Genomic DNA, 12,945 nt, shown 5'->3' with positions numbered 1-12,945 from the left:
TATACCCTATATAACTGAAGCATAATCTCACTATATTTGCAATCCAATTTCCATAGGAATTACAATATTTCCCTGTTTCTGTTCAGAATCATTTAATTTTACCTGCCACAATGGACAATTTTACATTAATCCACCTTGTACTCCATTTCCTGATCTTAAATGAAACTTCACCTGCCCATGTTGTCCTGAGATGCTGCCTGAGTCGCTGAGCTACTCCAGCACTCTTTCCCTTCGGGCACCATTACTTCCCGTAGAGAGAGAGACAAAATGCTGGAGCAACTCAGCGGGTCAAGCAGCATCTCTGAAGAAGAGGAAGTGACGCTTTAGGTCAAAACCCTATTTCAGACTGCTTGCCCAATGTCAGGATTCAGGACATTTCCCTTGTTTCTGGAGAGGAACTTGCATTGGGAGGGGAAGGATCTGACTTTGTGGTACATGTAGATGGTACATGCCAACAATATAGACAAGATTCAGGTTTCTCAATAATGTGAGGAGATGGTTGCTAAATGAAGAAACGGAACTGCAAAGAAAATAATCTCATTGCTACCTGATTACAAGCAAATTGGCAAAGGACAAATGTGATCATATCAATTAATATCTGGCTGGTGTGGGCAAAGTGGTTTCTAGTTCTTGGGGCACAGACACCATTTAAGGGGAAAGTGGAGCTGTATCGTTGGGAAGGTTTAAATCAGATCTATGCTGAGACAAATGTGCTGGCAAGCCAAGTAATAGGAAGGCAATGAGGAATTTAATGTAACGAGTGGAGGCAGGAAATCAAAGTTACAAAACTGCAAATCAAATAGTGTAGAGATAAATCTAGAGAGAAAAATATTAATGTGGTAAATGATAAACAGTGAAAGGACCAACGGTATGTCTAAGAGTAAATCAGTAAGAAAGGATGGTTTAAAAAATAAGGGCAAACAAACTAAAGAGATTGTTCTTAAAACACCACATTTCAAAACAGTGGAATTGGAAAAACATAACTTACTGTCATTCGAGAGACAAAGGTTGGTATTCATGATTACATAGATTGGGACCTGAATGCTGAAGGTTACTTAATATTTTGAAAGTTAGGGAGCTTGGGGAATAGTGGAGGAATGGCTCATTGGTGCAATAGAAGGGGATGAGTCAAGTTCAGGAAACCAGGATGTAGCAGCAGTTTGGGTACACTTGAGAAATAAATAAGCCAATTAGCCACCTTGGAACCTGCGTACAGACTATGTAAAAGTAACCAGCTGGTAGGGCAGAGCATAAAGGAAGAAGTAAATTGAGGCTGCTCGGAAGGATATAACACTAATGGGAGATTTTAATATAAATTGGAAAAGGCAGATGTAAAAAGAGAGTCCACGTGGGAAGCTCAGAGTTTTTAAGAGCAACACATTTTGAGAGCCAACCAAAGAACAAACTCATCTAAACTATTCTAGATATATAAGGATGGCATTTCCTTAACTTTTTAAGATTTATATAAATGACTGGGATGATGGCACAAAATGTTTTTTTGCTAAATTTGCTGATGACACATAGATAGGAAAGAAAGTAAGAGAAAATTGGGAGGCAATATCAGGATATAAATAGGATAAGTGAGTGGGAGAAGATCAGCAAATGGAATATAACGTGGGTTAATGTAAAATTGTTCATTTTGGCAGGAAATGTAAACCAGCATCTGCTGTTCCTAGTTTCTACAAGCAATGCTGCCTTCGGGACTTGCTCTTTGTTGCAAAGAGAGTGACACGCATCCCCACCATCACCATGGCTATATTATGGCTTGATCAAAACATTATTTTCCCACCCACTGAATGGCTTTCTGTACCATGGTCAGTGACATTATTTTCTCTCTAGCCCCTAATCTCATTCAAATGGGCTGAAAGAACCTCAAAACACTGGACAATTGCAAAGATTTAGGCTCCTTCGCTGCTTCCATCTTGGTTCCCTTGCTTGCCTTGCCTACCTTTCTTCTTTATGGTGTGTTACTGCCTCCTGGGTACAAAATATCCAGGCAATTTCCCGCTCCCTATATGTGTTGCATTGTCCACACCTCAGCCTCCAGCTCTGAGCTGAAGCATGCCGAACAGCAAATATGAGGAAGAATGGCAAGTACTTGGATGGGGAAAGGAGAAGAAAATACGTGGAGAACTGAGGGGGAAATGGTCTTTTTTGCATCTCCGAAGTGGAAGGTGCTTGCTTAAAGAAACTATTAGCACCAGGAGATGAAACATTTTCTCAGGTCTGCCAAGTATCTCCAAAAAACTCTTCTGATAGATGCAGTACATTTCTGGATCTAGACTGCAATAACAAGGATGAAGACATAGAAACATAGAAAATAGGTGCAGGAGGAGGCCATTCGGCACTTCGAGCCAGCACCGCCATTCATTGTGATCATGGCTAATCGTCCCCAATCAATAACCCGTGCCTGCCTTCTCCCCATATCCCTTGATTCCACTAGCCCCAAGAGCTCTATCTAACTCTCTCTTAAATCCATCCAGTGATTTGGCCTCCACTGCCCTCTGTGGCAGGGAAATCCACAAATTCACTACCCTCTTGCTGAAAAAGTTTGTTCGCACCTCAGTCTTAAATGGCCTCCCCTTTATTCTAAGACGGTGGCCCCTGGTTCTGGACTCGCCAACATTGGGAACATTTTTCCTGCATCTAGCCTGTCCAGTCCCATTATAATTTTATATGTTTCTATAAAACACCCCTCATCCTTCTAAACCCCAGTGAATATAAGCCTAGTCTTTTCAATCGTTCCTCATATGACAGTCCCGCCATCTCAGGGATCAATCTCGTGAACCTACGCTGCACTGCCTCAATCACAAGGATGTCCTTCCTCAAATTAGGAGACCAATACTGTACACAATACTCCAGATGCGGTCTTACCAGAGCCCTATACAACTGCAGAAGAACCTCTTTCCTCCTATACTGAAATCCTCTTGTTATGAAGGCCAACATTCCATTAGCTTTCTTCACTGCCTGCTGTACCTGCACGCCAACTTTCAGTGACTGGTGTACAAGGGCACCCAGGTCTCGTTATAATAATAATAATAATAATAATCAGCCCCCTTGTTTTTGCTGCCAAAGTGGATAACCTCACATTTATCTATATTATACTGCATCTGCCATGCATCTGCCCACTCACTCAACCTGTCCAGGTCACCCTGCAACCTCCTAACATCCTCTTCACAGTTCACACTGCCACCCAGCTTTGTGTCATCCGTAAACTTGCTGGGGTTTTTCCTAATTCCCTCTTCCAAATCATTAATATATATATATGGTAAACAGTTGCGGCCCCAACACCGAGCCTTACGGTACCCCACTCGCCACTACCTGCCATTCTGAAAAGGACCCGCTTACACCGACTCTTTGCTTCCTGTCTGCCAACCAATTTTCTATCCATGTCAACACTCTACCCCAATACCATGTGCTCTAATTTTAGTCACCAGTCTCCCATGCGGGACCATATCAAAGGCTTTCTGAAAGTCTAGATACACTACATCCACTGGCTCCCCGTCATCCATTTTACTTGTCACATCCTCAAATTCCAGAAGATTAGTCAAGCATGATTTCCCTTTCATAATGCCCCATTATTGCCTCTTTAATAATTGACTCCAGAATCTTTCCCATCACCGAAGTCAGGCTAACTGGTCTGTAATTCCCCGTTTTCTCCCTCGATCCTTTCTTGAAAAGTGGGATAACATTAGCTATCCTCCAATCTACAGGAACTGAACCTGAATCTATTGAACATTGGAAAATGATCACCAATGCGTCCACTATTTCTAGAGCCACCTCCCCGAGGATCCTGGGATGCAGACCATCCGGCCCAGGGGATTTATCATCCTTCAGTCCCATTAGCCTACCCAATACTATTTCTCACCTAATGATAATTTCTTTCGGTTCCTCTACCCCTTTAGATCCTCTGTCCTCCAGTACATCTGGGAGATTGTTTGTGTCTTCCTTAGTGAAGACAGATCAGAAGTACCTGTTCAACTCTTCTGCCATTTCCTTGTTACCCATAATAATTTCACCCGTGTCTGCCTTCAAGGGACCCACAATTAACTTTGCTACTCTTTTTCCCTTAACATATCTAAAGATGTTATTCTAGTTGGGATAGTGTAAGGGAACAAATGTCTTAAATTTCCTGTGTTACAAGATTATAAACACTGCTTATCAGAATTTGACATAGATTATTAAACCAAAGTAAGCTGTTGGCACTTTAGTTCTGTTGATGGTTATCCAGAAGACAAAGTTCTCTTTGGCTTGCTGCAGTCTGTAGCGGTGAAGCCGTGCAATTTTCAAGCAATGGTTTCAGTAGGTAATTGTTATGGGAAGCACTTTGGGGTTGTCAGTAAATCTTGTATGGCCTTGCTTGTTCCACCATGTGGCACTGCCAACGATTGCAAATTAACCCAGAAAGTGTTGCTTTCTCATTAAAAATATACTTTGTCCTTAAGGAGCTGCATTGCATGTTTTTATTTTGGTGTTCATGTGAGTACATAAATAGACACATTGGTTATTATAAATATGTTATGCCTTTTATTTGTAACCTTTTCTTTTTTTTTTAGTAAAGAGAGCAGGATGAATGGACAGTACCAGCAGCCTGTGGATAGTCTAAGCAATGACAATAAGTAAGTTTAAGTTTGTATTTGCAAAATGCAAAAAATTGTTCTCAGTAATTTATAGAATGTTGCTTGGACAGTATGCTGTATGTACATAATGGAAGTCAATGACACAGCAATGGTTTTAAAGTTGCCTGCATTTTTCAGTGCAGGCAACCATTCGATCCTTAAGAGCACCCAATTTATTGGTCGAAACTGGCTGCTTTGTTTAATAACTGTGTAGTAGAGGGATGCTTTGTGGCTCTTTCCAACCCACTCGAGGTGGGGGTGGAGGCGGGGCGGTGGGGGGGGAGGGTGGTTGGGGGCAGGGCGGTTGGGGGCAGGGCTGTGGCAGAGTCTAATTCAATATTTGACAATGTTGAAAACCTATTTTAGAGTTTGTTAAGTGGTTGTTGTTTTTGAGGACTTATTTTAAATTATATTGTCACCTTTTGATAACCTAATCTGATCATGAGTTAACTCTAGTTGAGACAAAATGTAACTGTTCCATTCACTGACACTTGTTGTTTGGTGTTCAGTTTCCTACAGTTATTTGCTATCTAGTATTTATAAATTGTAGTTTAATAAATCACTGCCCATTATAAACACAATACACACCAAATCCATCAATTCCCTTTCGTATACAATCATATGAAAAGTAACCATGTGTAGCTGTGAAGCCAAGGTCAGTTCTCAGAATTTGATCTGGAGGTACCATTGATGTACGAGGCTTGCTGAGTACGTTGCAATAATCTGTGTAGTTGTGGGAAGGAGAGGCCTGTTCTTAGTGAGTGCACTTATTCATTCCAGAGTCCTATGTGAACAGCACAGGCTGAGAGAGATGCAACTTGTGTGTATGTGTGGGCATGACATCATAACTGGCAAGCAACCCAATCACAAGTGAGTCTTTTCGTTATCCGAACGTGTTCAATAAAAAATAGTGTCTCACTCGTCAGTGTATTGTGGGGTTCCTTTAAAGAGAATATCTCACTCCAACAGCCATTCAAACTGTAATACATTTCTGAATAATTGCAGGCAAGTGTATATTTCATAAGAATGTGAGTTAGAATTCCATTCAAGGTGGTAGGGGACAAACCTATCAAAGCAAAGAATAGAATTGGAAGACTGGTCCAATCAGATATATGTTAAATCTACTCAATTTATTTGAAGGAAATTATTAATCACAATTCAAATTTTATCACAAGCTAATCAAACGAAATCCATTAGATATCAACATGGAGTTAACATTTATTGTTTGCACTCCATGAAAGAAACTTTGTTATCCTAAAGTTCTGTGCAGGATTAAACATTGGTCTTTTTCCATAATCTTAAATTACATTATTGGCCATATATGTAGATTTACTTGAAGCACCATGGATTGAAATATTTTGTTCTATATTATTTGTCTACAGTTGTTCATTTTTGCATATGGTTTGTTCTTTGAATGTTCTTTAAAATAGTTTGTATCTCTTAAACCATTTGGTTTGAGTACCTAAATTAACCATGTGTAGCTGTGGTCTGAATGACAATAAAGGAATCTAAATTCTACACCTTCCTTTGCCTGACTTGGAAAATAGTGCCTTGAGAACAAAATCTACAAGAACAGGCATAATTCATGTTCTTGCTCTGAATACCACAGATACAATAGTATTTGGTTATCATGGCTTTCCCACCCATACCATTTTCAATACCCTGTGCTATAAGTTTCTTTCTCCATCTTCCTTGGGAGGAAAAATACTAAAGCTGCATTTTCTATCTCTGTTCAATTTCCTCTCAACTCTTTTTTAATAGAGCGCCATTTGAACCCAAATCAGCTCTCTCCTTTGGAATTTTGAGTTTTTCTCCACTGGATTCCATGCCTTTTTCTTGCAAATTTAACCATGCTTGTTGCTACTGAATATTGTACTGGAGCCTTCTAGTGCTTTGCTCATTTGTCTGGCAATAGTTTACTTGTTCTAATTGATGTATACAAGTCTTTATTGTTAAAGATTGGGATTGACTTCACTATAAAGAAGTCCTTGTTGCTCTCTCTTGAACCTCACTAATATTTGTATTGCTTTGCAGATCAGAATACTGAAATTACACACAATATTCCAGCATGATCTTAAGTGATTTATCTATGTTAAAACCATACCTAATTGGCTCCCCAAGTTTTTGTTGATGACCCCTTCAATGACTGGCATCTGCCAAAAAAAACCTTTTTACCCATGCTATTGATCTTCATGTATGTGCTTTGTGTCAATATATAATCCATTTCAAGCAGGTTTTTTTCACTTGATGTCTTCATTGTGTGGCTTTGTATTGCAAAGCTTTTCATGTAATTTTCTAGCATTTAACTTGGAAAAAAGTAAGCAGCGGGGTCCAACACAGATTCCGATTGCAACTCAAACAGAACCTTCCCTATTATCATCTGTTTTCTGTGGTTAGGTCTGCTTCCAATTGAAGGAGAAAATGTGACATTAATTATGAAATAATTTCATTCAAAAGTACTCCTTCAGCACCCTTGTACTTTGAAGATCCGGATGTATCATATCTGCTAGACACTTTAAGTTGCGACTAAAGCAGAGGATTCTTGTATGCAATTAAATTGTTTGCCCATGTGTACAGTGAACATTGGTCACCTCCTGTAATGGGGAAACAATTTACAAAGGTTCACCTCTCCTGCCCTTTTGTGCACCTGCAGTGATGCTGTCCTTTGGGGCAATCCCTATACTTGAGCACTATTATCTATTGTCTTGCATTTCTTTTGAGAATGCAGCTACAAAGGAACATGTGATCGCTGAAAAAATTTGCAAGTAACATTTAGCATAAATGCCTTGAAGATAGCAAAAAATATGAGCAGGTTTGGCTGGTAGGAAATGCTATCCTAAGGAATATTTGAAGTGAAATTATGACAGATCAGTGTGAACATGCATCCCTCCTACAAGCTGTTGAAATTGTGCACATCTTTTGATCTCAGTAACGTTGTCCTTTTCACTTTCTGCAGGTATTCACTGTTTGCTGTAGTCAATCATCAGGGAACACTGGAAAGTGGGCACTATACCAGCTTCATTCGACAACACAAGGACCAGTGGTTTAAATGTGATGATGCAATTATCACCAAGGCTAGCATAAAAGATGTGCTAGATAGTGAAGGGTGCGTACCAGTGGCTAGTATAAATTTTGGAAGGATGAAAAAAATGCTGGTCGATGATTCACAGTAACTAAAATGTCAATGCAAAACTGCAATTTCTGCCTTTTGATTATCTTTGCAAACCCATTCACCAATTTCTGCAAAATTTGTTACATCTCAATTATTAAAGCATCTTCTTCCTTACAAGTTTGGGTCTGTTTCTCCCGATTCCAGACTTTACAGCACTCTTGCATCAGGGCTAGATTCATTTGTTTGCTTTAGAATCTGGGATTCGTGAATAATTTTGTTTTTTGGAATATGTTTTGTAAAGTCCTAACCCATATCTGCATTACCTCTAATGCTTGGATATAATTGCTTTGATGCAGAAAACATAATAATATTCTAGCCATGTTCTTGGTTGTTTCTTGTGGAAATTCTTTGTTGCCTATGGCAATTATATTTTTGTTTTAATCCCAAATCCATGTTGTAACTCGCTCCAATTATGTAAAGTTCTCATCAAACTTCGCTTGGAATATTGTGTTAATCTGCTTTATCAACTATGGGGCAGGTATACTAGCAATAGATGAATGACAGACAAGACTGATTCTTGGGGTGGTGGATTTATTATGTGAGGAGAGATTAGGCAGATTGAGGCTATACTTGCGTTTAGAAAAATGAAAATTTCATCGAAATGTGCAAAATTATTTAGTGGCTTGACCGGGTAGATGCAATGATATTTCTCCTAAATGTCTCAAAGCAGGGGTTACTTTCGAAGTAAGCAATCAGCTATTCTGGATTGAAGAAATGTCTTCACATGGCAGGTGGTGAATCTCTATAATTCTCTATCCAGGGGAGTGGTGACAGATTGGTTGCTGAGTGTATTGATGGCAGACTGATTGAAAGATGTTAGACATTAAGAGAATCAATAAATATGGCATGGATGCTGTAGGGTGATATTTTTGAATGAGGGATCAGGCATACAATAATAGCTGGCTGATTTACTCTGGATGTTTGTGTTTATCCCATCTATTTTTTCCTGATTTCTATCATAGAGTTCTACTTGATTTCTTATTTGGTTTATTTTGTATTTGTATTTTCTGTAGCTTTCAATTCCTTTCATTTAAACAAGGTTTTAAAAATTTGTATAGTACTGAACATACTATATCAATAGTTGTATTTGCATTCCTAGTATTGTCTGCACAACAGCAGTTAGTGTCACTTTTAAAACATTTGCTGTAATAAAGTTTTGTGGTTAGCCCTGGTGTGCATTAGTATACACGTTGATCACCTGTTTTGTATATACATTAATACGTATTTCATTCTCTGCAGGTATCTCTTGTTTTATCACAAACAATTCCTTGAATACGAGTAGCCTTATCAGACTGGGGGAAGTCTTCAGAACGATACACAACCTACCTGAAACTCTAAGTACTGTCAGCACTGAGTGAACCTACTTGACATTGACTTTGGTCTGAAGGAATGAGACGGCACCCAATGGAATGCGACTGAGGAGGCACGAGTTATCCTCAAAGCTGCAGCCCGCATCTCTGGAAAGAAGGGAGGGGGGAGGGTACACATCTCTGCTTCTGTTCCCATGGTGCTCCAGCTTCAGCTGACCAAGTGTATAACAATAATAACAAACCATCCCATTGATATGTGATGAGTTTGAGAGCAAATGGATGGTATTAATGACTTGCAGATACACTTCTGTGGATTTAGATATTGAGTACTGTATGAAACGTAGGCATATATTTTCAGAAAAATGGCCATTAAAACTGAATGCAGTACTGAGACAGGTTTTCAGTATGTATGTGTTGCCAGAGGACTGCGGATTAATACAACCTGACAGATCTCTCTATTGGGCCCAGGTTTGTTTGCCTTCTAGCTTTGTTATTTTTATTCCTGTCAAAGGTTCAGAGCAGCTGTGCCGTAATGAAACTGTACTGGACTTGGTATTTGTTTATTGTACAAACGCTCATGTTTTAAGATGGCCTTACATCACAGTGGTGGAAAATTTTGTGTTTGTGTCTTAAAATATGCATGCGTGTACGTGCATGCATATGTGCGCACACGCATGCACACACACATTGCAGTTTGAATAGTGGCCACAGTGACTGCTCTGGATTCTTCCCTTCGGTTTATTTTTTAAATTATGCAGTCTGGGCATAGCAGTAGATCAATGTTTGAGACTTTTGCTGTTTTGTCAGAAAGTAGGATCCATGTGGCAGTCTGAGTGGCCTTCATTATACGAAACTATGTGATCAGACCAGAGGGGCCTGAGTCAAGGGAATGCTGATGAAATGCAGCCCGTTCTGTTTATTCTCACTTTTATATTCTGTATTTTTGCTTTTGGAACTATGATTCACAAATCAAATTTTCTGTACATCTTTCTTAAGCAGGACGGGATGTTGAGGAGCAACTCCCGAAGAGCTTGTTCCACGGGAGCTGATATTGCTCATTTCATAATGTTGTACAATCTCGGTTAAAGATAAATGTTTTATTTATACACAAAAAAAAATCATAAAACAGAGCATAACTATGATTAAAAGTTCATGGTGATTAGCAAGCATCCTGGATGCCATGTTGATTCTCAGTAAACCATCTGGCCCATTAAATATACCTTTTTAAGGCACGGTCCCATTTGTTGCACTATTATCCTGTTAAAGGTTAATCCCTCACTGGGTTGCTTTGACCCATTGCCTATATGAAATAATGTGTCTTCCCCTACCAGAGCAAGAAGCCAGCCCTTTGTTACTTGCTTTTGGTTCAGCCTTCATAAAATACTGTAGTTACTAGATTGGGAAGCAATTAAACCAATGTTTCTGAGAACATGGCATCCATATCGTGGTTGCTGCAGCTCTGTGCTTATTGTGATAGGTTTTTGTGTAGCTGCTAGTAATCAGGGCACCAACATAGAGAGAAATGCAAGGCACTGTGGAACCAAATCCAAATTCTAGCCACTTGAGTTAGACGGGGTAACTATTGTAGGAAGTTCTTGGTGTAGCATCAGTAGATGGAATCCCAGTTGGTATTTACCATATATTTGAAAAACTACAGTCAAACTTTACAAAAGCAGAATACAACTCAATCCAAATGCAAACTGATGCAATTAAACTTTCCTAGCATCTGCTGTACTTGAGATGATACAAGCTTTACAATGATACAAGATGTCATTTTTTTCAACGGAATTGGCACATAAATGATTATTTCCAATTTGGCCAAACCTTTGACACAGCAGTTTGTTCATGTGGAAATGCTGAGTCTTGTGGCAAACTCCTCAAAATAACAAGATTTTGTATTTCTGAGACTGAAGATAGAATCTGGAATATTCCCTTTTGCTATTCTCCTTTTAAAATAGAATAATTTGTTTGAATTCCACAGTCTGTTCTACTCAATTTGATTTTTTTTATTTTCTTGCCATAAAACGACAGCAGGAAATTGTAAATATGTGTGGTCTAGCCTGAAATTTGCGCTTATAAGTTTATTCACAAACTAGACATATGGCAGCTGGTTATTGGATTATGAGACCCTGTCAATTGAATCTGCCTGCCAGGCAATTGGTCATACCGGAGTGGAATTTCAGTTAACCTGTGGAAGCATTTTTAGTCAATTTTCCCCTCGGCACCTCTCTGTGTATTAACAAATAAAGGTTCCAGAGTGCTTTATATTCCTCAGGAGCTCAGAACTCAAAACTTTGTCACTCGGCTTAAAAATACTAATGCAAGTTGAGTTTCATTCGTGTTCATTCCTCTGGAATAGGCCTTCTAAATATTGGGTTTTCTTGTAACTACAGTGAAGTGTAGAACCTGTGCTGTTTACATGTAGGTGAATGCAGTGTAAGTCCCACGCGGGCATTTCATATGCCATCCCCTGTGTATTGTGCGGTGCGCCAGAAACTTGAGTATTTGGGTATGGCATGGGCAATGTCCACATGGCAGTGTAAGCTACATTTTGAGAATTGTTTTCTCGTACATTTAAGGTCAAGTGACAGGTTTTCCATTATTGTGGTAAGAAATTTTCCCTCCATACATTCCCATCTAAACTTTTTAATGTTGCTGTGCAAACAAAATGATTCGTACAGATTAGTAATACAGGTTTCTTGCACTGATTTTGTCTGAAATGATGTAATAGCTAATGAATGTTAATTGATTTTTGATCTGAAAGCAAAAATAAGATGTTCAACATGACTCTTATAATCCTACTGTTAATACAACTGCTAAGCATTGGCTATAACATTCATTTTGATGGTAGTTTTAGATAATCTCCAAAGTAGCATTGTTAGTGGTAATTACTTTATTTTATTTTTTTTAAAAGGTGAGTTTTTATTTATTTTCATTCACAATTATGCAAAAATCTCAAACATGTCACTTGGCCTTTAGATTGTCTGACATCCTGCAATGGACTCTTGCTCCACTTTAAACAGATGTGTAGCCCACTGTAGTGGAATGGATTCACTAACAGAAGTGAAAACATCCAACTGTAATACGACTGCTTTCACACACCTTGCCCTCAAAGCTTACAAAAAAATCAGCCTCCCCAGTTTGATAAGTGATGCCCTCAGCTCATGAGCTTGGGTAATCACAATGCATTCGGAGAGTTGCCCTCTTTATTTGTGGGTATTAGTGTTTGGTATACAAAAGCTGCTTAAAATAAAATGCATTTCCCGGAGTGCCAGGTGGGTCAGGCATTTCCCATGCTAAGGGTCATTTGTTAATGCACTATCCTCTATATTAAAAAAATGTAAGGACTCCCATTAATATCCTCCAGACAGGGTAATGTATATTTGAATTCAGCCCCACTATGTTATTCTAGTTCTCCATTTGTGGTATTGCCTGCAGTACCAATTTCATTTGTAATCTCATTTGATTTTTATTTTCCATGTTCTGAAAAAGCGAAATGTCAAAATAAATCATTTGACTATGGGAGACTACTTGATATTGTCTTCAAATGTCATGGAGACATAGTTATTTGTATTGTATCATGTTATATTTCCCAGTTATAGATTTCATTATCCAACCACAGAGAAACACTTTTCTCCCTACATAATGCCGCCAAGTATATATAATTTTGGATAGCCTAATCTCACTTGTAAACCGTGGTAGCAAGAACAAACTTGTTTTAGCCCTGATGACCTTTGGTGAAACCAAGTTTGAATATTAGCTCTGTCATGCATCATGCCCCTATTTTCTCATTGTCTTAAACCTACGTTCAGTATTTTCTAAATCTGTGCTTGATTTTGATTCT

General features: G+C 38.9%; 1 protein-coding gene across 2 annotated transcripts in view; it reads left to right on the top strand.

The window, feature by feature from the left end:
* The window catches only part of usp22 (ubiquitin specific peptidase 22), a 103,545-nt gene extending 90,919 nt beyond the window's left edge, over positions 1-12,626 (top strand). The window contains exons 11-14 of one of the 2 annotated variants that reach the window (XM_033040774.1): positions 4,557-4,619; positions 5,400-5,489; positions 7,576-7,725; positions 9,031-12,626. In XM_033040774.1, coding sequence (XP_032896665.1) covers positions 4,557-4,619; positions 5,400-5,489; positions 7,576-7,725; positions 9,031-9,073 — 346 coding nt within the window. In that variant the 3' untranslated portion in view covers positions 9,074-12,626. The remainder of the gene's footprint in view (positions 1-4,556; positions 4,620-5,399; positions 5,490-7,575; positions 7,726-9,030) is intronic. The other variant, XM_033040775.1, reaches the window with a different exon arrangement.
* The last annotated feature ends 319 nt before the right edge of the window (positions 12,627-12,945 follow it).

The sequence above is a fragment of the Amblyraja radiata genome, chromosome 22 (assembly GCF_010909765.2).
Source record: "Amblyraja radiata isolate CabotCenter1 chromosome 22, sAmbRad1.1.pri, whole genome shotgun sequence".
Classification (NCBI taxonomy): domain Eukaryota; kingdom Metazoa; phylum Chordata; class Chondrichthyes; order Rajiformes; family Rajidae; genus Amblyraja; species Amblyraja radiata.
This window is presented reverse-complemented; position numbering and strand designations above follow the sequence as displayed.